Consider the following 25,085-nt stretch of genomic DNA (forward strand, 5'->3'; position numbering starts at 1 on the left):
TTCTTACATCTAACGAGGTAGAGCTCATCACACCCTTTCTGTGAACTAACATTATATATTTTTGTGATTATTGCATGTCTGATTCATGCACTAAACTGTGACATCATAGAGGACAAAGATGGTGTGTTAAATCATCCTAAATCCCTAATTGCTGAGCCCAGAGTCAAAGGTAAATCTTTTTTTCTCAGATAATAAGTGACTGAGCTTAAATAAAAATTTTAAGTTACTGAAAGCTTTTAAACAAGGGAACGGATGATAAAAGTGTCATTAAAAACCATCCTGGTGCTCTCACCAGGATGGAAATGGATGAAGAAAAACTAATGGTAGGAACAAATGCAGGGAACTGTTCAAACGAAGGATGATGCAGTCAAATGGTGGTATTAATACGTCAGAACAGTGTGAGACATACATAAAGAGGAAAACGTGTTTTGTTACGGCAGTTACGAAAAGGATGAAAGACTAAGACATAAAGTGATTCTTCAAATAGCCAAGGCCAAGAAACCAGGAGGACAATCACAATCAGAAAAAAAGGAAAGCCGTAAAAAGAAAAAAAATTTCCAGATACATATGAAGATTATTGAACACACCAAGAACACGCCTAACCTACAAATACACTTTGACTCCTTATTTCTCAAGTTCCTATTCCCTATCTCCCTCTCCTACTTCTCACTTCCTGTGTATTCAGGTTTACATAGAGACAGGATGGCCTTAGTTAAAAATGGCACTAGGAAAAAGCCACGTAAGTGAACTTACTCTCCCCAAAATACAGGGGAAAAAAACATAATAAAAAGTAGGAAGAAAGTCTGATTTTAGAATCCTTTACTTGTGATTTATCTTGATAATTAAATTAAAATTTATAATAAAGTATTTCAGTTAATAAAATTTAAGTTATAGTTTTAACTATATGATTTAAAATATGAATGAAGAATTGCTTTTGTTGGTTATAATGCCAAACTCATGACAGAAAAATAAAAATTCTTAATGTCATTTTTATAACACAGTAATAATTGCACAAAAATCCTAGAGAGGACTTCATAAATTCACTGAAGGGCTTCTATTAATTCTTATATTCAAATCATTTTAACTTAAAAACAAAAAGCACACCTGAGTTGTTTAGTTCTAGTAGTGCTAGTACTTACATCAATATTGACAGGTTCGATTGTGTTTATATGTACGTTGGGAGCTGAGGAGGACCGGTCTCGCTGCCCAAACTGATTCCGATGGTCTTCATCTGCTGGGCGGAAGGGCTGTGGGATTGGAATGGATTTTGAAGGAGATGGACTGGTGAGGATTTGGGGCCTGGAAAAATCAAGTCACCGGAAAATAAGATTTGGAGCAATTGTATAGATAATAATACTTAAAATGAAAGTTACAAGATTTTTGTATTTAATACGATAATCTCTAAAGAACCAAAATTCCAATAGTAATGGCTATTACAAGCATTAGTTTAAAAAAATGTAACTACAACTAATACTGCCGAAGCTCTGCTCAAAAGCAGACCTTCCAGGGCCTATCAATGATAGAAGAACAATGATTCTGATCCAGAAAACTCCAGCAGAATCTATGAACAGCTAGAAATTACCTGTGGTTAATCAGCAGAAGCAGCTCTTGTCCTTTAAAATCATATATAGAAATAAAATGCTCCAGGTAGAGACTAGCTGAATAAAATACTCTTATGTTTCTTATATACTACTTCTCATAATCTGAAGTTACTCATGTGAAAAATTTTAGGAAGTACTTAGGAAGTTACAAATAGTGTTGAGAATATACCTATATATTTCAGGACCCCAAATACATAACTGCTGCTTAATGCCAGTGTTTTAATTAAAATTTCTACAATATCAAAAGATCATTTTCAAAATTTCGCAAGATAATATGGTATGATGCCAATTATTTTTCATATTCAAAATGTTTTTCATGTCTCATCATTAACACCAGAGACAAAATGATCATATAATATTAAACACTGAAGCAAATATTAAAATAAAAAATTTGAGATGTGTAGTTTGGAGGTGCACAGAGAAGCCAGAGACTGGTGTCAGGTGTCTTCTTTTCCACCTAATTTTTTGAGGCAAGGTCTTTTCATTGAACCCAGAATTTACAATTGGTTCGACTGGCTGGCCAGGAAACTCCAAAAATCTTCTTGTCTCTGTCTTCCGAGCACTGGGGTCATGGGTTCAGACAGCGCAGCCCAGCTCTCTAAGTGGGCACTGGAGCCCAAACTCACGTCCTCAAGCTTGCATGGCAAGCACTTCGGCTTCTGAGCAGCCTTCCCATCCTAAAATTATTTTGATTAAAATACTCTAATAGGCCACAGAGTGACCTATTTTTTTTCCATAGATAATAGAATCTATGATGGCTGGCCTAAAAGAGCCTGGCATGAAGCACACTAAAAATTTGAAACTAGAGTATATAGACTTATAAAGACTCTAGACCCCTCAGAAAAGATCCTCAGGAGTAGGGAAGTGATTACTACTTGGGAGAGGATACAGTGAGGCTCTGACTAAATTCAACCGGGTCATCATTTTACCCCATATTATAAAAACTAACCAGCTTTATTTGTTATTAGACTAGAAAAATAATGTTGAGATAACAAAAAGACAGTAAATAAGGGGACTTAGAAAAGAATGGTAAGAAAATATAAAAGGAGAGGCCAGTGAGATCACTCAGTGGATAAAAAGGTGCTTGCTCCTAAGTCTAATGATGTGGGTTTGATCCCTGGGACCTACACAGTGGAAGGAGACCTAATTCTCCAAAGCTGTCTTCTGACTTCCACACTCGTGCGTGCCTCAGAGCGTGTGCATGTGCACCCACACATACTAAATAAATACAATAAAAATTTTAAGAAAAAAGTAGGGCTGGAGGGATGGCTCAGAGGATACAAGCACAGGCTGTTCTTCCAGGTCATGAGTTCAATTCCCAGCAACCACATAGCTGCCTCACAACCATCTATAATGAGATCTGATGCCCTCTTCTGGCGTGGAGGCATACATGCAGACAGAAAACTGTATACATAATAAATATATAAATCTTAAAAAAAAAAGAAGTAATAGCAAAGGATAGAATGAAAATTTGAGGAGTAAAGGTTAAGGGTGGGGAAAAAAAGAATCTGAATAAAGCATGTCATCAGAATCTGGAGCACAAGGTCATAAGGATAAAGGAAAACACTTTAAGAGATTCATATTAACTACATGAGTGTTTAGAAATGAACAGCAAAAACATTATTCACTAAAAGAATGAGCATAAACCCAATTACAATTAACGGAATTGGATTTTGGGAAAGTTACCATGTTTCATCTGTATCCTTTATGTTTTCTGGCTATCAAGAAACTCTCAGTTTGTGTCAAAAGCTGTCCTTATTCTTGCTTTATAAAGCTAAACATGGCCTTTGCTAAGGAATTTTTGAACAGTTAAATGCTACTAGTTAATAAAGTATTATGAAGTACAAACTGATAAGCTACTTGTAGTCTTAGAACAATAGAACCCCTTAACTCAGGACTAAAAACCGGAAAACCCTGAATTAACCAGAACTCCATAGAATAGTATAATCAATATAAAATGTGACCTAGAACAGGTAGCCAGGCAATAAATCTTTCCTGAAATTTACTGAGTTAAGACTATGACAGAAATATGAACTGAATAACAAGCCAGAACTCTGGACAGTGATCCAGAAACAAGGAGAAACAAAACCCTGCATTTAATCTGGTAAAAGATGAGGCTTGTTACATAAAATCAATGTGATATACTAATACCATCTGGAGGGTGAAGGTGTGCCTTGGTTCAAAGTTAACTTGTCTAGCCTTGAAGGCAAGTATATGATAATTATGGAAAATATTTCATTACCATACTCCAATGTATTCAAATATGTACACAAAGTCTTAATTCAATGCTTAACAAAAGAAAATCTAATAATAATTTGGCTTCTCATGAATATCTTCCCAAAAAGAGTGTGGGCCCACCCACCACAAGTCTGGTTTAGGTAACAGGTATGTTCTCATTTAGTCTGTTTTGATTTTGTTTAATTTAAGCTAGTATATTCCCAACTCTCATCGTTTTCAGAAAACTGCATGCTGTGGCATCTTCCTTGGAGCAAGGTAATTGATAACATCTATGGAGGACTTGGCCAGCCTCTAGATGACTTTCTCCCAGTGGCATATCTTTTTACTGACCCTTCCACAATCCTTTTTAAAATTAAAAATAAACAGCCTTTTAATTCTAACACTCCTTAGAAAGTTACTGTAGCTAGAAGATTTCTTGTGTCCCGGCCTGCCGGTGATCAGGTCAAAGCTATCTTACCCGCCAGTCCCACAGCCGCTCGGACCCAAGTAAACACATAGAAGCTTATATTATTTACGAACTTATGGCCATTAGCTCAATCATATTACTGACTAGCTCTTACACCTAAATTAATCCATAATTCTTATTTATGTTTAGCCATGTGGCTTAGTACCTTTTCTCAGTTCTGCCTTGACATCTTGCTTCCTCTGTGTCTGGCTGGAGACTCCTGACTCAGCCTTCCTGTTCCCAACATTCTCCTCTCTGCTTATCCCGCCTATACTATACTTCCTGCCTGGCTACTGGCCAATCAGTGTTTTATTTATCAACCAATCAGAACACTACATTCACAGCATACAAAAAGACATCCCTAGCAAATTACTAATAGTTTAAGATTTCAGTTTTAGGCTAAACTATTTAAAATTTTTTGAAGCAAACAAAGTGACTGTTTCTGTTCACTGATATACAAAAAAGGAAGCAATTATCACTTACTTTGTATTCTACACTAGGCAATATATTAATTTTTCAAAATTTCTTGTTATACCCATACTTGTTTCGGGACCATTATAATTGTTGTCAGGACTAGTAACAAATGCAATATTGTAATACAGAACATAATTGACATGATGGCTATTCTTGACTGTCAACTTGACTACATCTGGAATTAACTAAAACGCAAGCATCTGGACACACCTATGTGGGATTGTTTTCTTAATTACACGCTTTGAAGTGGGAAGATCCACTTCTAATCTGGATCTTTGAGGTAGGAAGACCCACCTTTAATCCAGATCTTTTGATGTAGCTAGATCTACCTAGAATCTGGGCCGCACCATCTGCTGGCAGCCTATATACAAGGACACAGAAGAAGGAAGTCTGCTGCTTGCTCTTTGCCTGCTCCTGCTCTCATTAGCAAGTACATTTCTTCATGGGCATTAGCGACTACTTCAGGACTCGGGCACACAGTGAAGACCAACTGAGAAACCCAGACTGAACAACCACTGACTGTTGGACCTTCCATTAGTGGACAGTCATTGTTGGACTGGCTGGACCACAGCCTATAAGCCATTCTAATAAATTCATATAAAAATACACAAAATCTATAAACATATTTCTATCTAGATATAGATATGTAGACACACATACACACATACTCTAAGTTCATTTTATAAGTTCTGTTCCCCTAGAGAACCCTGACTAAATACAACTGGCTTCTATTACAAAGGTAATTTTACACACTGACATAAAAGCATTAGGAGATTAACTTGTAGAGAAGTTTGCACATTTTTCAAGACCAGAATCCATTTCACTCTAGTCAAGAAAAAAAATACATGTGGCAGAGGCAAATGTTTTCTCAGTTTTAAAACAGCATTCCTGTACTGGAAGACAAACTGTATTGTTACCATTATGACCCTTCAGAGAGGCCAAGCTCATTTCATTATGTTCTACAACTCTGCTCACAGAACTGGGACCTACCATTAGAAAAGCATCACAGGTCTATAGACTCTGTCAGGAGAAATTGCCATAGCCAAAGGATTAATTAAAATCACAACAACATTTTGATTCTATCATTTATAAAAACATACAACTAATAACAGAGCCAGAGATAACTGTTAACTATCTGACAAAACTACATAGTGGTTGCATTTCCTAGTGATATAAAAATATATTCACTATTTAAAATAAAACTTTTATTTTTAAAACTTATTATTATTGTGTGTGTGTTTGCAGGTGTGCACATCCCATGGAGCACACATGGAGGTAAGAATGTCTTTGGAGCAAGTTCTCTTCCTATTTTTGAGGCAAGGTCTCTTGTTACTGCTGTGCTGTATAGACTTCTGCTGATATTCTTGCTTCTATCTCCCATCCTGGTCTAGGAATGCTGGGATTACCACCACATTTGGCCTTTGTCAAATTTACATAGTCATGCTTTTATGGCAAGCACTTTACCTATTGAGGAGCTATCTCATCTCACACACATCCCCAATTCTGTGTGTGTGTGTGTGTGTGTGTGTGTGTGTGTGTGTGTGTGTGTGTGTGTATGGGGGTGGTGGTGCAGGGAGAGGTATACCCATGCCAGAACCCAAAGGAGGTCATCAGGTGGCCTTCTCTATTACTTTCCGCCTTATTTACAGAAGGGTCTCTCCTTGACCTGGAACTTGAACCCTTTCAACTAGACTGCAAGACAGCTAGTCACAGCAATGCTCCTGTTTCTACCCCTTTGCTGCTAGCCTCACAGGTGTGCATGGAAACATGCCTGGGCTGTTACGACGGTGCTAAGATCTGAACTCTGTTATTCATTCTTGCACAGCTTAGCTGCTGAGCCAACTTTCTAGCCTGCCTCCTTCCCTCTCTTTTAAAAATAGGGTCTCATGTGTCTTTGGCTGCCTAACACTTCCTGAGAATGATCTTGAACTTCTGATTCTCCTTCTTCTATCCTCAAGTACTGGGATTAGAGTTAACCAGCATGTCTAGTATATGTGATGCTGAGAATAAAATTCAAGGCTTTGTGCATGCTAGGCAAGCACTCTATTGACTGAGCTGCATACTTATCTTCCAATTTATTTTTGAGATAAGGTCTTGCTCTAGCCTAGGCTGACCTCAAATTCATGGCAATCCTCTTGTCTCAGCCTCCCAAGTACTGAGATTATAGAAATGAGCCACTACTCCTGGAAATAGAAATTTATTTTGTTAATTTTTTGTAACCCATGAGACCTTAGGAAGACTGGCTTCATAAAAATTGCAGACCTATTAAAAGTATCAACTTATAGTTATCATTCCTTCTGGTATAAGTCTATAAAGAAGTATGAGCCGGACAGGTGGCTGTGTGTGTAAATGCCTGTCCTAGCCTAAGCACCTCAGTTTGATCCCTGGTTTCACAGTGGAAGGAGAGAACTGACTCCAGAAAGCTGTCCCTTGACTTCTATACAAGGACCATGGCATTTCACACTTACACAAACACCTACATATCACCACTCACACAATACATAAATAGTTTTTTTAAGGTCCAAAGAAATAACGTACTGTGAAGAATAGGAGGAAGCAGGTAAAATTAAAACAAATACTTACGAATTGAACACTTCTGAAACATTCTAAGCCAGGATGCTATCTGGAAATGTCCTTTTTAAAAATTATATACTTCCAGACATGGCATAAATAATCTTGCCTCAATTACAATGAGAAAAGAGTAATAGACCTATGCAAAAAATATTTAAGAGCCAACTTAAAATATCGTCTCTTTTCTTACTATGAATATAATGCCTTGGAGATACTTTTACAGTAAATTCTTGCTTTTCCTCCTAAACTGATAGTATCTTACTACTTTTTTTTGTCCTTTAGGAATATCCTTCCTTTCTGCATATTGCTTTCCCTGCAGCTTAGGTCGTCTTCTTCACCCTATTTTTCCCTGTCTGTATTTCACTGTTAAGTGATTTTTCCCTTTAAAATAATTTTTATCACATTGGTAACTTGTTTGAAAACCTTTATTCTCCCATGTCATCATATTTCAAGTAAATACCAGCCTAAATGTCAAGATTCTTTACTACTTGGTCACACACATGGCATTTTTCCTCTTCCAGTTTTTATTTCTGCTTCAGCCTACTAAGTGCTGAGCTTCTAGAAGTGTGCATCCCATCAGGCTCACAAATGCTACTTCTGAATTTAGAAAAGCTTTCTGACTGGCGCTGAAACCTGCTTTCTTCTCTGGACCCTAATACTGGCTTTGATACCCTAAGTTCACTCAGCTTCTAGTATTTTTTTTTTTTTTTTTTTGGTTTTTCGAGACAGGGTTTCTCTGTGGAGCTTTGCGCCTTTCCTGGATCTCGCTCTGTAGACCAGGCTGGCCTCGAACTCTAGTAATTTTTTAAAGATAAGTTCAAATCTCATCTCCATTACACATTCTCAAGTACATTATATTTTCTTGCATTCTATAAATATAAAATATTTTATTTTATCACAAAGTTTAATAATACTCTATTATGATTTGTACTTTTAAAAAAATTGTCATCAACTTCTCTGTTAATTTTTTTTTTTTTTTTTTTTTTTTTTTTTTTTTTTTTTTTTGGTTTTTTTCGAGACAGGGTTTCTCTATGTAGCTTTGTGCCTTTCCTGGAACCCACTTGGTAGCCCAGGCTGGCCTCGAACTCACCTGGCTCTGCCTCCCAAGTGCTGGGATTAAAGGCATGCGCCACCACCGCCTGGCTCTGTTAATTTTTTTAAGTAGAAGTCATAACATTATTTGATAAAATGGTAAATAAAAGAGTGTAAAAATTTTATGTTGCAGGGTTGAGGATTTAGCTCAGTGGTAGAGCACTTGCAAGGCCCTGGGTTTGATCCTCAGCTCCAAAAACAAAACAAAACAAAAAATTTTATGTTGCTTTTTTTGACAGCTGATCTTAAAATATAGTCTACACCAGCTTTAATCCCAGTGATTGATTGATTGTGTGTGTTTTTGTTTTTTCAAGGTAATAACTTACTGTGTAGACCAGGCCAGCCTCCAACTCACAGAGATCTGCCTGCTTCTGCCTCACGAGTGCTGAGATTAAAGGTGTAACCACCATACCAGACTTTTTATCCCATTCTGTACAAATGCATGTGAATGCTTGAATGCTGTGATAAAATACATTATTGGGGGGAAAATATCCATAATTTAACAGCTCCAATGTTGGAAAGGTTTACAATTATCCAAAAGATCCACAGGAAGGCAGTGCAAATAGCATGTCATTAAACAGCAGGAATCAAATCATACCCAAGAGAGTCTGAGGGGGGTGCAGAAGGGGATCCAGATGTAAGGGCAGTCTCTGCTAAGGAGGCCTCCTCCTGTGGTACTGGGTGATGCTCAAAGAACTTGGAGACAAACAGCAAACTGTGAGGCAAAAACAAAACAAAACAAAACAAACCTAACTTGTGCAAAACCCAGAAGCTTCAATGCACGAGAACACAGAGGTAACGGAAAAATACGAGAAATCAAGTTCTACTTTTGCAAACAACTGTTAAAATTCAATTAAGTATATTTTTGTCTAAAGGTTTCTTTAGCAAATTACATTTTTTGTTTGTTTGTTTTGGTTTTTTTGAGACAGGGTTTCTCTGTGTAGCTTTGCGCCTTTCCTGAAACTCACTCTGTAGCCCAGGTTGGCCTCGAACTCACAGAGATCCACCTGCCTCTGCCTCCCGAGTGCTGGGATTAAAGGCGTGCGCCACCACCGCCTGGCAACAAATTACACTGTACTTTCAAGGGCAAGCTGAGATCTAAAACTAATTGTTCTTTTCAATCAATTTCTATATATTACAGGGGGAAAATCATGCTTTGTGGTTCAAAAACTAAAAGGAAAATATCTAGTGGTAAGTTAGAGTACCCTTTTTGTTTTTTTTTCTTTGACAGATTCACTGCGTAGCCCTGACTCATTGTGTAGACCAAGCTGGCCCCGAACTTACAGAGGCTTCTGCCTCCTAAGTAGCTGCTAAGTTGGATATATCATTATAATTTACTTAAAAGTCAAATTCCATTTCAGCAGCAACAAAAAGAATTACAGAAAAAGATTACAATAGAGTACATCTAGTCTATTAGAGATACTATAGAATAAAGAAAAAAGAAATATTAGAAAGAAATAAATTGTATATAATTATTCCTTTAAATAAAAGGAAAAGGGCCAAAGGTGAAACAGACAGACATGGGTGAGGTGAAGCGTGCGGAAAGAATACCAACATAATTAGTAAAATAGATCACAAAATCAGACTCACTGTTCTTAATTCAAACACTGTTCTATATCCATCTCCAAACCATATACAAGTGGTTTTCTAAGGAAGAGAGCATGAAATGTAAACTTTATGTGCAGTGGACTCAGTGTTCCTTTATCTGGGAGAGAAGAGCCACCTGCACTATGTGTTACTTCCCGATCAGACTTTAAATGTTCTGTAACAAGTGCATCGGGCGGAACATCCCTCACTGGCTTTCACAGTATACTAGTGTCACATTATGAAAATTTAACTATAAAGTAGTAGCAAAGAGGTTCTTTGTGGATTACTTACTCAAGCTGGTCATAATTAACACACATCAGTGGAACCTCTGTACTACAACGCTGGTGAAACTTATAACCACATGTTTGACAGCGGAAACCCTGGAAAAGCAGCTTTCGACAAAAGTCACAAAATGCTAAGGTGAAAAAAGTTTTCCGTACCTGCAAAGTGAAAAATCATAAAGGGTTTCAAATACTTGCAAGAATCCTTTTATAAACCAACACATTCACTCTCTTACTTAAAGTAACAATTTTTAAATATAATTATAGCATATAAAGTCACATACCAAATATAATATTAAAAACCAGGGGAGTTGAAATACTATTTCATCCTAATATCCAACTTAAAAACTCAGAAGTCAAGATGATACAACAAATACAAGAACTGAGCCTCCTGATGTGTTATCCAATCCCAAGAGGTCAACAAGCAACATTTAAAGAGACTCATGTATGAAATTCTCAAAAAAAATTTAAAAACTGATTTAAAAAGAATAACTGATTTCAAGCTTGACAACATTAAAAAGTAGAAAAAAAAAAAGAGGAAGAAAAACCCAAGGTATCATTTAATTAATGCATTAAGAGGCAAAGTAAGAAAAACAGTTGCCAGAGCTACCAGCACAAGAAACAAAGATACACTTATTTAAACTTTCATAGTTATCAAACAGAACAACAAGATGGAAGAGAGGAGAGAGGGTCATAATGCTTCAAATGAGCTAATCCTAATAAAATCAGCAACCAGCATATGATGTCTAAAGTTGATAAAGCAAGAAACTGTGGCTAAAAGATATTTAGTAATATAAAAACAATTACCCAAGAGCTTAAAATAGAAACTATTAAAAATTATCAGTGGCTTCATGAAATCAACACTGTAATTTTATTAAGGTGTAATGGGAATTATTTTATCTGACAACAGAATTATGAACTGAATTGTTTGCAACACAGGAGATACTATTGTTGAATTCAGCAACTTTTCAAGTTTAGCTCTGAAATTTCAATAGTAAGAAAGGAAACCTCTCCCCTTAAACTTTAACATATTCTTAAGACACCTCTGGAAGAATGTCTGATGAGGACTTATTTTTAGTCTATGCTTTCAGATGAACTTCTTCATATAACAAAATAAATAAATGTTCAAAAAACCTTGAAATAATTATCAGTGACTTTTAATGTACAACAGGTATCAAAGAAACAGCACTATACTAAGGGGATCTTTCTTCCCAAAGGGAGAAATTATATAAACTATTTATGTGCCATAGTAGGTAATAGGCAGAAAATTATGTAACAGAAAAGCTCTTAATGACTATTTCAGAATGTTGATAGTAAGGATGACTTCATTCTTGGTTGTGTATTTTCAATCATCTAGGTTTTCACTTTTAAAAAACCATAATCAGTAAGTAATAAATATAGTTTATTTTATATCATGATCCAGTATATACATAAACCTATGGCAGTAGTTACCTGAAACATAACTTAGAATTTTATATACTTTATTACATATAAGTGATACATCTATGATACATTTGATTTTAACACCAAATTACCTTCTCTCTGTTTAAATGGTTTTCGTGATAGAAGATGATCTTGAACTTTCCAATCAGCCTCTTGCTTCTGCCTCCCATGTACCAGGATTCCAGGTATGGAAAACCACATCTGCTCTGAAACTTTCTTTTTTGAGACAGGGCCTTACTATGTAGACCAGGCTGTCTCTGAATTCCCAGTGATCTGCCTGTCTCTGTCTCCCTGTGATAGGATTAAAGGTGTGTGCCACCATGCCCAGCTCAAAACTCTATTTTCAAAAAATATTTATTTAATGAACAGTTACTCAAAATTATAGAATGGCACATAATCCACTCTGGCCTTTCAAAAACCTTTATATAGTGAGGTCTGTTTTCTTTAGTCTCTCTATCACCTGAGAAAGCATGTGAAAAAAGTGAAAGTTGTTTCTAGCTTTCCTCCTTTTCCATTTGCCTGTGATTATACAGAAGTGAAAAACACCTCCTTTGATATTTATTTATAAAGTGAATAATTGCCAAAGTAAGCATCTTTAGTGATGCTGCCATTATTTCAGAAAACAAAGTACACAGACACACACACACACACACACACACACACACACACACACACACACACACAAAATCTGACCTTTTAGCCAACTACTCAAATCCTTACTCACTGATAGTTTGTTGTATCATGAATTCCTGAACAGCCTTCATTTGCCTACCTAGTGCGTTCTTCCTGCTGTTTATACATATTCAAACTATGTATATGTGGTTGGTTTTATATACACAATCATCGACACACATGTGGGGGTGGGGGGAGGAAGGGAAATAGAGAAGAGAGCAGAACCTCTGAAGGAGTAAAAATAAGTGGATATGCATTTGAGTATGAATTTTAAGAAAACCCTATGTCTGCAAAGATACTTTTATGAATAAAGGTAAACCTAAAAAGATCTATTATTTCTTCAGGGACATTGTTTATGCTCAGTCTAGAATCTAAGCATATCTAAAGATGGATGGTAAATGAGCGGTGATTAGGAGGCTGTTGCATGCTAGTAACAAGCTTAAGCTAGGTTTTACCAAACACAAAAAACAAAAGGAAAAGTCTCAAGGAGAGTTCAATACAAACGTGTGTGTCGAGATATAGGCAGTCTAACTTAGCACATAGTATTTTATAAATATAAAAATTTATATTTCTATAAATAGAGGAAAGGCGCCAAATTTCTATTTTTATAGGCTACTAGGCAATCAATACAAGAATAATGCTAGGTGTAACTAAAAAAAATTGACATTCACAAGTCCTACTGATGAGAAAATTAAAAATAAGGACCATCACACAGCATGAGCCTAGTTTTCCCTTAAGAAAGAAAGAATAGGATGTAATGAAGAGAAAACAAGTAAACTTTGGGCTGACCACCATGCATTTGTGTATACAGAAAACCATACAATTACCTACTCATCTATACAAATGCTGACTTCTAGGAAAATTTCACTTTACTAGATAGACTTTTACATCATACTAATTTTTTTTCCTTTTTTAATTACTTATTTTATTTTAATTTTATGTACATTGGTGTTTTGCCTGCATGTATATCTGTATAAGGGTGTCAGATCCCCTGGAACTGGAATTACAGACAGTTGTGAGCTACACGTGGGTGCTGGGAGTTGAACCTGGGTCCTCTGGAAGAGCAGCCAGTACTCTTAACCACTGAGACATTTCTCCAGCCCCTAATTTTTGTTCTTTTAAAGAGACATGTTACATGTTTATTAAGTTACAAAGAAAGAATAAATATTAAAATAAAATTTTTTAAACACAAGATTTTAAAGAACAGAACTTAGGTAAATTATTAATCACAAAATTACTTATCTCTATTTCATATTCCCTAAATTTAAAAACAGTCAAAAGAAACTGACCATTTTTTGACAGTTCAAATATGTAAAGATACATACAAAGTTGTGTGTTGTAAGTGGAACATTCTCCAGTACTTCTACATGCAACTCCTCTCCAGTAAGCCAGGAAATATCAGTGTCCCAGCCAATTGGTTTCTTCTCTCTGAAAAAAATGTAAGCAAAACCTTTCTTGATTTTTTTAAAAAAAGATTTATTTATTTTATGTATATGAGTGTTCTATCTTCATGCACAACTTTATGTCAGAAGAGGGCATCAGACCTCACTATAGATGGTTGTGTACCACCATGTGGTTGCTGGGAATTGAACTCAGGACCTCTGGAAGAGCAGCCAGTGCTCTTAACTGCTGAGCCATCTCTCCAGCCCTTTCTTGGTTACTGTAACCCAAAATATTTATAAACAGCATGCTGAAGACATAAACATGGTTATGGAGGAGCTAATAATAAGGAGGTTTGAATATCTGGTTTTCCATCATTAAAAATTTCTTTCTTTTTTTTTTTTTTTTAGATTTATTTATTGTGTATACAGTGTTCTGCCTGCACATATTCCTGCAGGCCAGAAGAGGGCGCCAGATCTCATTACAGATGGTTGTGAGCCACCATGTGGTTGCTGGGAATTGAACTCAGGACCTTCGGAAGAGCAGCCAGTGCTCTTAACCGCTGAGCCATCTCTCCAGCCCTAAAAATTTCTTAATTTTAGCCGGGAGGCAGTGGCGCATGCCTTTAATCCCAGCACTCAGGAGGTAGAGCCAGGTGGATATCTATGAGTTCAAGGCCAGCTCTGGTCTACAGAGCAAGATCCAGGACAGGCATAAAAGCTACACAGAGAAACTCTGTCTTGAAAAACAAAAAAACAAAACAAAACAAAACAAACAACCAAACAAAACCCCAAAAATCTTAAATTTTAAGTTTAATTCTAATAAGTGTATTACTCTTAGACAAAGAGCAGTGTAAATATATTCATTTTTAAGTCAGTTCCAGAAAAAAACGTACAGCAGTCAAACCCAGATTGTATCTGGGGTTTAAAAAACAAAGCTGGGCAGTGGTGGCGCACGCCTTTAATCCCAATACTAGGGAGGCAGAGGCAGGCGGATGTCTTTAAGCCTAGCCTACAGAGCGAGTTCCAGGACAGCCAAGAACAGCTAAGGCTATACAGAGAAAGCCTGTTTTGAAAAACTAAAACAAACAAACAAACAAACAAAAAAGCACCCCCAAAACACACAGGTATGGACTTATCTACCAATTCAGAGAAAAAGAGCATTCAAGGAACAACATGCCTCAAAATGTAGATTCAAAACATAAACATCTTGGAACAATATTATTTATGAAAAATACTTCAATATAAAAATGTTACTTTTGGTAGACTTTTTGTGGAACTATGAGCTTGTATTTAAAAAGGAGGACTATACAAAGGCACATTATCTAAACTAATCACATTCTCAAGCAGTGGTTCTCAACCTTCCTAATGCTGCAACCCTTTAATACAGTTCCTCTTGTGGTGGTGACCCCCAACCATAAATTATTTTCAATGCTACTTCGTAACTTTAATTTTGTTACTGTTATGAACTGTAATGTAAACATCTGTGTTTTCTGATGGTCTTAGGTGACCCTGTAAAAGGGCCGTTTAGACTCTCTGAAGGGATTGCGACCCACAGGTTGAGAAGCACTGTTCTAATGGTTCACCAATTACAAAAATTATAAACTCTAATAAAGGCATTTATTTGCCACAGGAATAAACAGTATAACCACATAAATTACCAACAGCCTTCAAGATTTCTTCAAGAGTAGTATTAGCACATTTTTTTAAGTTGATGTTCTAAATCTTTTGGTAAAAAATATTTCCTTTCTTCCTTCCATCCATCCTCCCTCCCTCCTTCCTTCCTTCTTTCCTTCCTATTGTGTAGGAGCATTTTGCCTGCGTGCCTGAGGAGACCACAAGGTTTTAGATTCCTTGGAACCGGAGTTACAGATGGCTGTGAGCTGTCATGTGGGTGCTGAAAACTGAACCCAGGTCCTTTGGAAGAACAGCCAGTGCTCTCACTGAGCCATCTCTCCAGTCTCTGAGGTTGATTTTCAATTCCCTAAATTTGGATAAAGACTACAAAACAAACTCAAAGCTTTATGTCTCATTTCTTTTCAAAGAAAATCACACAACACATACAAACCATACCCATCCTGAATTCTGTAAACAGCACAGCATTCTGGGATAAGACCTCTCATCATCAGCGCTTTCTTTAGACTGTCTCGGACTGTAACGCCACATCTTGCGGGTACCTATGACATAAATATGCATAAAAGGCAATGGGAAGGTTTTCTTTCAAATAATTTCATAAAACTCAGTCATTTACCTTATAACATCTTTAAAATATTGCATGGATTCCTTGAGTCAAATACAATATCATGTCTATAATTTACTTATTTTTTTTAAAAGAGTTATTTATTTATTATGTATACAGTGTTCTGTTTGCATGTATCCCTGCAGGCCAGAAGAGGGAGCCAGATCTCATTACAGATGGTTGTGAGCTACCATATGGGTGCTGGGAATTGAACTCAGGACCTCTGGAAGAACAGCCAGTGAGTGTTCTTAACCTCTGAGCCATCTCTCCAGCCCCCTATAATTTACTTATTAGTCAAAGGAAATTATATCAAGTAACTATTATTTTACCAACTTAAAGAAAAATTAAGGCTGGGTGTGGTGGTGCATGACTTTAATCCTAGCTCTTGGGAGCCAGAGTCAGCAGGATTTCTGTGAGTTCAAGGCCAGCCTGGTCTACATAGCAAGCTTCAGGGCAATCAGGACTACAGACTGTCTGGAGAAAAAAAAAAAAAAGAATGGTATTTTATAAAAATTACATATTCATATATATGAACAGAAAATATAACAGTATTTTCTACACTATATACACCAATACAAAGGTCCCACCACTGACAACATTTAGAGGTCAACACTCAAAGTAAAATAAAAATTTTTGTTGTTGTTTTTGAGACAGTGATTGTTGTAGCCCAGGGTAGTCTAAAGTTCTAGATCTTCCTATGTCAGCCTCTCAACTGCATAAGCACAGGTGGATGCTACCATATCGAGCTGTAAAATTTTGACCAAATGTGAAAGCTGTATAAGTCTTCAGTTATATTAATGATCATTAAGAGATGCCTTACTACTCTAAATAAAGCAGAAGAAAATATGTGCTAGGATATATGCGGAGGCTGAAGAGGTACCTCAGTGGGTAACGTTTTTGTTGCTCAAGCATGAAGACCTACGTTTGGGTTTTTAGTACCCACTAAAAAGCTGAATGTGGCAGTGTACATCTTTAATTCCAGTGTAGACTCTGGGGAAGGGGTGTCACTGGCTAGCCAATCTAGGGGAGTAAGTTCTAGGTTCACAGAGAGACCGTCTCAAAACAAACAAACAAAAAAACAACAAAAACCAGTAATAAAGACACCTCCCATTGATCTTTGGTCTCTACAAGCTCATGCACTCACAGGCATATAAACATGCATATACACCACCATCACTCACCCACCCAGAGACAGACAGACAGACAGACAAGGGTTGTCAGGAAGGCAGGCAGGCACACACAGACAGACACTGATCTGATTGATACTTGATGTTTAGTTCTCTAGTGTCTCTATCTGGACACTTGCCCTTCTCTAGAATCTCATATTACTATTGAGGCTATCAATAACTTTTTCTGGCAACAGATGGTGTACATGTGCTAATTAGGTGCTAATCCCTTATGATATTAACAGGTCCAGGACTAAATATATGACCTCCTAAACAATACCTGGGTTCTTTAAACTGAGACATGGACTTTGGTTGAGAGATGTTCCTGTTTTTACTGTAGTTAAGAGTATGCCAACTGATTACATATTTCCTAGAACACTGAGAAAATATCTAGTGATAGAATAAAGCAAACATAGGGAGAAGTACTAAGCTATAGGCTGAGCTTTCGTCATTGTTAAGAAGTCTCCCCGTCATTTTTTGGGAGCTAGCTGGCATGACAGAGAAAGACTCGTTACGTGTGTGTTGAGGACACTTACTTCAGGCCTCCACCATAGGGATGTCAGACATGAGTTCATGTTACTGAGCCAATAACAATATATGTACTCGTCTGAATATTTATTTGCCACAGGAAAATTCACACCTAAACAAAATGTTCAAACTTCATCATAAAAAATTGAAATAATTATTGATTATCCATGAGAATTCATTACTTTACACATGTTTAAATTCTTCTATAGTGCAAAGTTATTTACAAAACTTTAAGGAGTCACTTTAAAATTTGGTTGGACATCAAAAATGTTATACACTGAACTATTTGTGCTAGTACCTTGATAGTATAATTCATTTTTTCCCCCTTTTTTCTTTTCAAGACAAGATTTCATGTAGTCCAGCCTGGCCTCAAACTCATTATGTACCCAAGAATTAGTCTGCATTCCTGTCCTTCCTACTTCCCAGCATTTTGGATTACAAATGTGTCATGGTCGGCTTGGTAGGGTAAAGGCAAGCTTGTGGTATATATAAACATGATACAGTTAGCCCTTAAATAAACTGGCATAGAATACATATGCAAAATAATATGTAGATTTGAACACAACTTTAAAGATATAGCTGGCTAGTTTTATGCCAGCCTAACACAAGCTATAATCATATGACAGAAGGGAATCTCAATTGAAAAAAAAAATGCTTCTATAAACTGTAGGGGCTGGAGAGATGGCTTAGCAGTTAAGAGCACCGGCTGCTTTTGCACAAAACAGAACATTCATCCACTTAATAAATAAACATATACATACAGCATTGCAGGTAAGCCTGTAGAACATTTTCTTCATTAGTGATTGACTGGGGAGTGCCCAGGCCATTGTGGGTGGTGCCACCCCTGGGCTGGTGGTCCTGGGTTCTATAAGAAAGCTGACTGAGCAAGTCATGAGGAACAAGTCAGTAAGCAGCACTCCTCCATGGCCTTTGCATCAGCTGTCTCCAGGTTCCTGCCCTGTCTGAGTTCCTCTCCTGACTTCCTTCAATGATGAACAGTGATGTGGAAATTTACGCCAGATAACTCTTTCCTCTCCAAGTTGCTTTTGGTCATGGTGTTTCATCACACCAATAATAACCCTAACTAAGACATAGCTTTCTGATTTTATGATAATTAATCTTGATGTTGAGTCTTTTTCAGCTCTATTAGACCAATCACATTGTTTTTAAGGAACACTGCGATATGCTATGCTTACAACATAGTCTTATTAAAGCAAGAAGAGAATCTCTTTCTATACCCCAAAAGACTTAACAGAATAAAGACAATGTTAGAATTAATTGAATTTAACTTGTAAAGAACCAGGGCCAATGGAATGGATTTATAAAGGTGGTATCTTTTACTACTCAATTGTGGTCCTCATCAAATCAAAATAGGTCAATCAGTTGAACTTATCTAAGGACAAGAGAAGCTCTTTCATTGTTAGAAAAGTTTAGAACTTTTGAGAAACCAATATTATTCTTCCTGCCTACAAAAAATATACACCTTCAGTTTTTGTTTCACTGTGGCCAAAAATATAGAGGGAGGATATTTCCTGGGGCTGTACCATTTAGTCTATTGAATAATATCCTTTTACTCTCAATCTATTTCTTTAAGCCTACTTATTTATACTGGTGAGAATTTAAGTCTTTCAAATAGGGCATGGTTTTATTTTTAAATTATATTCATTTATTTTCTTCTTGCATTTTTATTTTTGCATGGGTGTGTGTTGTGGGTGGGTATGGGTGTGTATGTGTACACATGTGGAATTCAGAGGAATACTTTAGGGAGTTGCTTCTCTCCTTTTACCAAGAGAATACAAAAATTAGACTTGCAGCAAGCACCTTTACCTACAGAGCATACACATGGTGCAATAAACTCATCAGGCTCATATATACAAATTAATAATATTTAAAAGAACCTTTGAACTACGCATGCATTCTCTGTTCCCAGGAATTGTTCTTAGTCCTATATAAAGGTGCTTACATTTAGCACTATTTGTAATAACAGTAATAATAATGACAATAATAATAATAATACCAGAGAAAGGATATGCAAAAATGGAATAGCTGATAACAATTCAATGGAACGAATGAATGTATAAAATGCACACTGTGAAATCCAAATTTTGAATTTAATCCTGGACATTACATACTTAATGGTACTATCCTACTTTTTTTTTATCAATTAAAAAACAAAATACTAACATGGATATACACGTAATAAAATGTGACTGAATGTGCACCACATTTATCATAGGGGTTATTTTTAGTAGGGAACAGGATGTTCAACAGGAGAATGTGATTGATAAGAGAATGTAATTTGTGTGTGGAGAATATAAAGCAAATATTAACAATCTATTCATTGTAGCTGACTAGGAGCTATGTAATATATGGTTCTTAACACTTTCCCAAGTATTTAAAACTTTCTAAATATCTAAAAAGGAAAACCCACAACCTATTGTTTTTCTTTTCTTGAGACAAATTCTCATGTGGTCCAGGATATAAAGTTTATGACTGGTATTTTACAATTCTTTAAATGTTTTGTAGGATTTGCCTGTACAATAGATATTTATAGTTTTTTTTTTTTACAAAGTGGTTACACAGATCAGAATAGGCTACTCCAAAGTATGTCATTTTAGCAAGAGGATTGTTTTCAGTTAAAAAAACAACAGAGACTCAACTGTGTGCTGGTTGGTTTCTTGACAATTTGATAAAGACCGATCTGGGAGAGAAGATCTTAACTGGGAAAATGCCTTGAAATGAGGGCATTTTCTTGATTAATGCTTGATACAGAAGGGCCTAACTTACTGGAAGTGGAGCTACATTGGGCAAGTGGTCCCAGATGGGATAAGAAAGCAGGCTGAGAAGCCATGAGGAGCAAGCAAGTAAACAGTGTTTCTCCATGGCCCCTGCTTCAGTTCCTACCTCAGATCCCTGCCTTGAGTTCCTGCCCTAATTTCCTTCAACTGTGATATGGAAGAGTAAGCCGCATAAACTTGCTTACTTTCTTCTTAGGTTGGTCATGGTCTCTATCATAGCAATAAGAAGATAACAAATGCCAGGCATGGTGGCTCATGCCTATAACTCTAATTAACATTCAGGAGGTGGAGGCAGAAAGATTGCCCTGAATTAAAGTCCTGAATTAAGGCTGGGAAGAGAGCTCAGTTAGTAAAGTGTTTACCACATAAGCATGATGACCTGAGTTGAATTTTGAGAGCTCACGTAAAAAAGATGTGAGCCAGGAGTGATGGCGCATGCTTTTAATCTCAGCACTCAGGAAGCAGCAGCAGGAGGATCTCTGAGTTTGAGGCCAGTCTGGTCTACATAGTGAGTTCCAGGACAGCCAGGGCTATACAGAGACCCTGTCTCAACCAACAAACAAATAAGCTAGATGTGATGGCATGTGCATGTAATCCCAGCATGGGGAAGGCAAGAACACTGGATCTTTAGGGCTTGCTGGCCAGTCAGTTTACCCTACATGGTGAGTTCCAGATCAGTGAGAGATCCTATCTCTAATTGTCCTTGAAAAAAGTATATATTCTTTAATTGGTATGTGTATGGTCTACCTGTATATTATATTAAGAATGACATCTAGGCTGGGCATGGTGGCCCATACCTTTAATCCTAGCACTCAGGTAGCAGTCAGGCAGATCTCTGTGAGTTCAAGGCCAATCTGGTCTACAAAGTGAGTTCCGGGACAGCCAAGGTGGTTACTGGGAAACCCTGTCTCAAAAAAACAAACATGCTAGGGTATACCTGTAATCCTAGCACTTGAGAGGAGCAGAGGTAGAAAGATCTTAAGTTCAAGATCAGCATAGGATATAAAGGAAAATCATTTTGAGACCCCATGTTAAAAACAACAACAACAACATCGGGGTTGGGGATTTAGCTCAGTGGTAGAGTGCTTGTCCAGCAAGTACAAGGCCCTGGGCTCAGTCCTCAGCTGGGGGGGTGGGGCGAGGAGGGGGACGGGACGGGGACTGACAAGTTCAATACAGTACTTAATATTCTAATTATTTTGTACTGGGATTATATGCATTCCACTACATGTGGTCAAGTGTACATTTTAGAATTCATATAAATGGAATTACAAAGCATGCATCCATTTTTGTCTGCCTTCTTTTCTACAGCATACTTTTCTGGGGATTCATCTGTGTTGGATGATGGGAATATCAGTAACCTTTCTATTAACACGATGGTCTTTGTAACAATATTCCACAGTTTCTTTTAAAATTCCCCTGTTTTTAGCTTTTATTACTTTTGAGACAGGGTCTCATTCTGTAGCTCTAGTTAGCCTACAACTCCACACATAGATCAGGTTAACCTTGAAGTTATATTGATCTACCTGCTTCTGTGTCCCCAAGTCTGGGATTACAGGCATATGCACCGGGGACCAGTTTTAACAGTTTACCTGTTGATGGACATTTAGCATTTGGAGTATGAAAAACAGAACATCAAAGCAACATTTACTTACAAATCCTTATTTTTCATGCTTAGATAAACACTTCAGAGTAAAATGGCTGGGTCATTTTACTAGGGGTATTTTAACTTTGCATATAATTACCATACTGTTCCTTTTAAAATGTATTAAAGTGTACACATAAGAAAGTCTATCTTAATTATTTTTTAATATTAGCTGCTCAGTGAGGTTAATATTCATGCCATTGTGCAACCAATACCCTAAACTCTTTTCATATTGTTTTTAAAAGACATTTTAAAATTTTGTGTGTATGGGTGTTTTGTCTCCATGTATGTCTGTGTATCATACGCATACAGCACCAGAGAGAGCACTGGATCCCCTGGAACTGAGTACAGATGGCTGTGAGCTGCCATGCGGGTGCTGGCAATAGCACCAGGGTTCTATGTAAGAGCAGCCAGTGTTCATAACTACGGAGCCATCTCTCCAGCCTCAAAGTTTTTCACATTCTGCTCGTAAGTACAGGCAACTAAAAGACGGAGATGGAGATGGGATAGGTATCCATGAACTTTTTATAACACAGGCTATTTCAGAGATAGAATTTCTATTTACAAATAATTTTACATCATGTTCCCCCTTTAAGGAGATATCAACACAAAGATATTACTCAGGAAGTATGGGAACAGCAACTAGTTTTAACTAGTCTATGTATGACAAAAAAAAAAAAAAAGGAAAAGGGTAAAGAAACTGAGCCTGTTTTATAAATTGAATTTACTCTGTACAAAAATTAAATAATCCCAAGTCTGCTTTATCACACTTACCTCTTCCTGGAAGAAAAGGCAGGGAAAGTACGTACAAATGCACTCTTGATAATTAACAGTGTTTGAAAACTATTTTCTAAGTAAGATCAAAATCCATATGCAGGTAGTGGGCAACTCTGTTAGTTCCCAATCTGATCATTAACACAGGAATTCTATATTCTACATATTTTAAAAGTCAAAAGGAATTTTGGAACACTGAAAAACACCAATTGTACCTTGTATTTCTGTTCTCTTATAGGGAAAACAAAGGAAAACTACTTTGATTTCAGCTGATTTCTAACTCTTTTTATTAAAAGCAACCATAGAAGGTTGGAGAGATGGCCCAGTGGTTAAAAACACTAACTGTTCTTCTTGAGGACAGAGTTCAGGTCCCAGCAGTAACTTTAGTCCCTAGGGATCTAATGCCTTCTCTACCCTCTGTGGGCACCCATACTCCAAGTGTGCACACCCACACACAGACATACACACATATATACATAAAAAAATAATAGCATGTATCTTATCAGAAAAGTAACCATATACATCAAAAAATTACTGGCTTAAGTTATAGAAATGTTATTTATTAAGGCTGACAATATTTGCTTTACTTGAAGACTTCAGATCAGAAATCTTACTGCTTTAAATGTTTCTTGCTGGTGCACTGTTTCTAATGATGATACTTGGTTTTGTGGGGTTTTTTTTGTTTTGTTTTGTTTTTCAAGACAAGGTTTCTCTGTGTAGCCCGAGCCGTCCTGGAACTCTCTCTGTAGACCAGGCTGGCCTCGAACTCAGAGATCTGCCTTCCTCTGCCTCTCCGGTGCTGGGATTAAAGGCATGTATCACCTGGCAATGATACTTGTAACAACAATTTTTAAAAAGTTATATAAACAAGAGCAGAAATATCAAGCGCACTGAAAGTTAACTTCTGACAACTTAAAATGGAGATTACTCAGAGGAAAGAATCTTACCTGATACAAGCTTAAATCATGAAATTCTGATCACCTCTTTAAAAAAAGATTTATTCATTTTTATTTTATGCTTTTGAGTGTTTTGCCTGTCTGTCTGAAAGGGCATCATATATGTGCCTGGTATCCTTGGAGGCCAGAAGAGGGCATTAAATCCCCCACAAATGGAATTACAGATGGTTATAGTTCAATATACGAGTGCAGGTAATTGAACCCAGGTCCTCTGCAAGAGCAGTCAGTACTCTTAACTGCTGAGCCAGCTCTTCAGTCTCCTAACTGACTCTTAACCGGTACTTATATTTAAGTGCCAATGAAGTTTGATGGACTGCCACACACCTTTAATCCAAGCACTTGAGAGGCAGAGGCAGACAGATCTCTGTTAGTTGGAGGCCAGCCTCATCTACGTAGCGTGTTCTGGATCAGCCAAGGCTACATAGTGAAACCATGTCTCAAAAAAAAAAAAAAAACAACCAACAACAATAACAACAAAACAAAACAAAACAAAAAAACAACCAACCAACCAAAAACAAACAAGTAAATAAAATTTTAAAAGAAAGAAATCTGGTAACTATACAGACTTTGGCACAAAGCAATCATGTCTTTTCTATCCTCGTTTGAAATGGATGGTTCCATTTGCATGGCTCTGAATATTCAGTGTTAATAATGTCCAACACAAGAAACAGCAAACTTATTACAGTAAATATCGACTCACCACTGTCCTCTGTTTGTTGGGCAGGAAGACTCTAACAATAGGTTTCTGTGGTGACTTGGGGTTGTTTCGTGATCCATCTGTGGGAGTTTGAAAAACTGAAAGAGATGAAGGTAGCACTGAAAGGCTAGAAGAAGAGGAGGATGTAACCGTGTCCATTGACGCGGAGCTAGAAACAGAAAACTCAGTTCCATTCCCCAGGGACTCCAACAGCTGTTGCTCTCTTTGCTGGAGGGCATCTAGCTTGCTGGTGTACTCTTCATAGGCCTATAAAATAAAGGAGAGTCACATAGAACCTCGAGTTTGCTTTGACAGTCACAAAAGACATATGACTTCAGTCTTTGATTATAACTTCTTTATAAACTAAAACAGGGTTTAAGCTACAAATTACAAAGTAAATACTGAAAATACTACAAATACTCTCACTCTTCAATGGAAAAATATGTTATAGGACATTACTTTATTATGTTGGGTAACTTGATCTACATGTATCTACATG

The 25,085-nt window shown here is 36.9% G+C and overlaps 1 protein-coding gene across 7 annotated transcripts in view; it reads right to left on the reverse strand.

Moving 5' to 3' along the window:
- Positions 1–25,085, reverse strand: part of Braf (B-Raf proto-oncogene, serine/threonine kinase) — a 141,899-nt gene that overhangs the window by 55,416 nt on the left and 61,398 nt on the right. For 4 of the 7 annotated variants that reach the window (XM_052720368.1, XM_052720365.1, XM_052720367.1 and 1 more), the window contains exons 3-8: positions 24,590–24,853; positions 15,848–15,960; positions 13,730–13,832; positions 10,300–10,448; positions 9,020–9,136; positions 1,140–1,299 (exon numbers count right to left, since the gene is read on the reverse strand). In XM_052720368.1, the coding sequence (XP_052576328.1) occupies positions 1,140–1,299; positions 9,020–9,136; positions 10,300–10,448; positions 13,730–13,832; positions 15,848–15,960; positions 24,590–24,853 (906 nt within the window). The remainder of the gene's footprint in view (positions 1–1,139; positions 1,300–9,019; positions 9,137–10,299; positions 10,449–13,729; positions 13,833–15,847; positions 15,961–24,589; positions 24,854–25,085) is intronic. The other 3 variants (XM_052720369.1, XM_052720366.1, XM_052720364.1) reach the window with 1 other exon arrangement.

This window comes from Peromyscus californicus, unplaced genomic scaffold (assembly GCF_007827085.1).
Source record: "Peromyscus californicus insignis strain IS unplaced genomic scaffold, ASM782708v3 Scaffold_6__1_contigs__length_162567912, whole genome shotgun sequence".
NCBI classification, from domain to species: domain Eukaryota; kingdom Metazoa; phylum Chordata; class Mammalia; order Rodentia; family Cricetidae; genus Peromyscus; species Peromyscus californicus.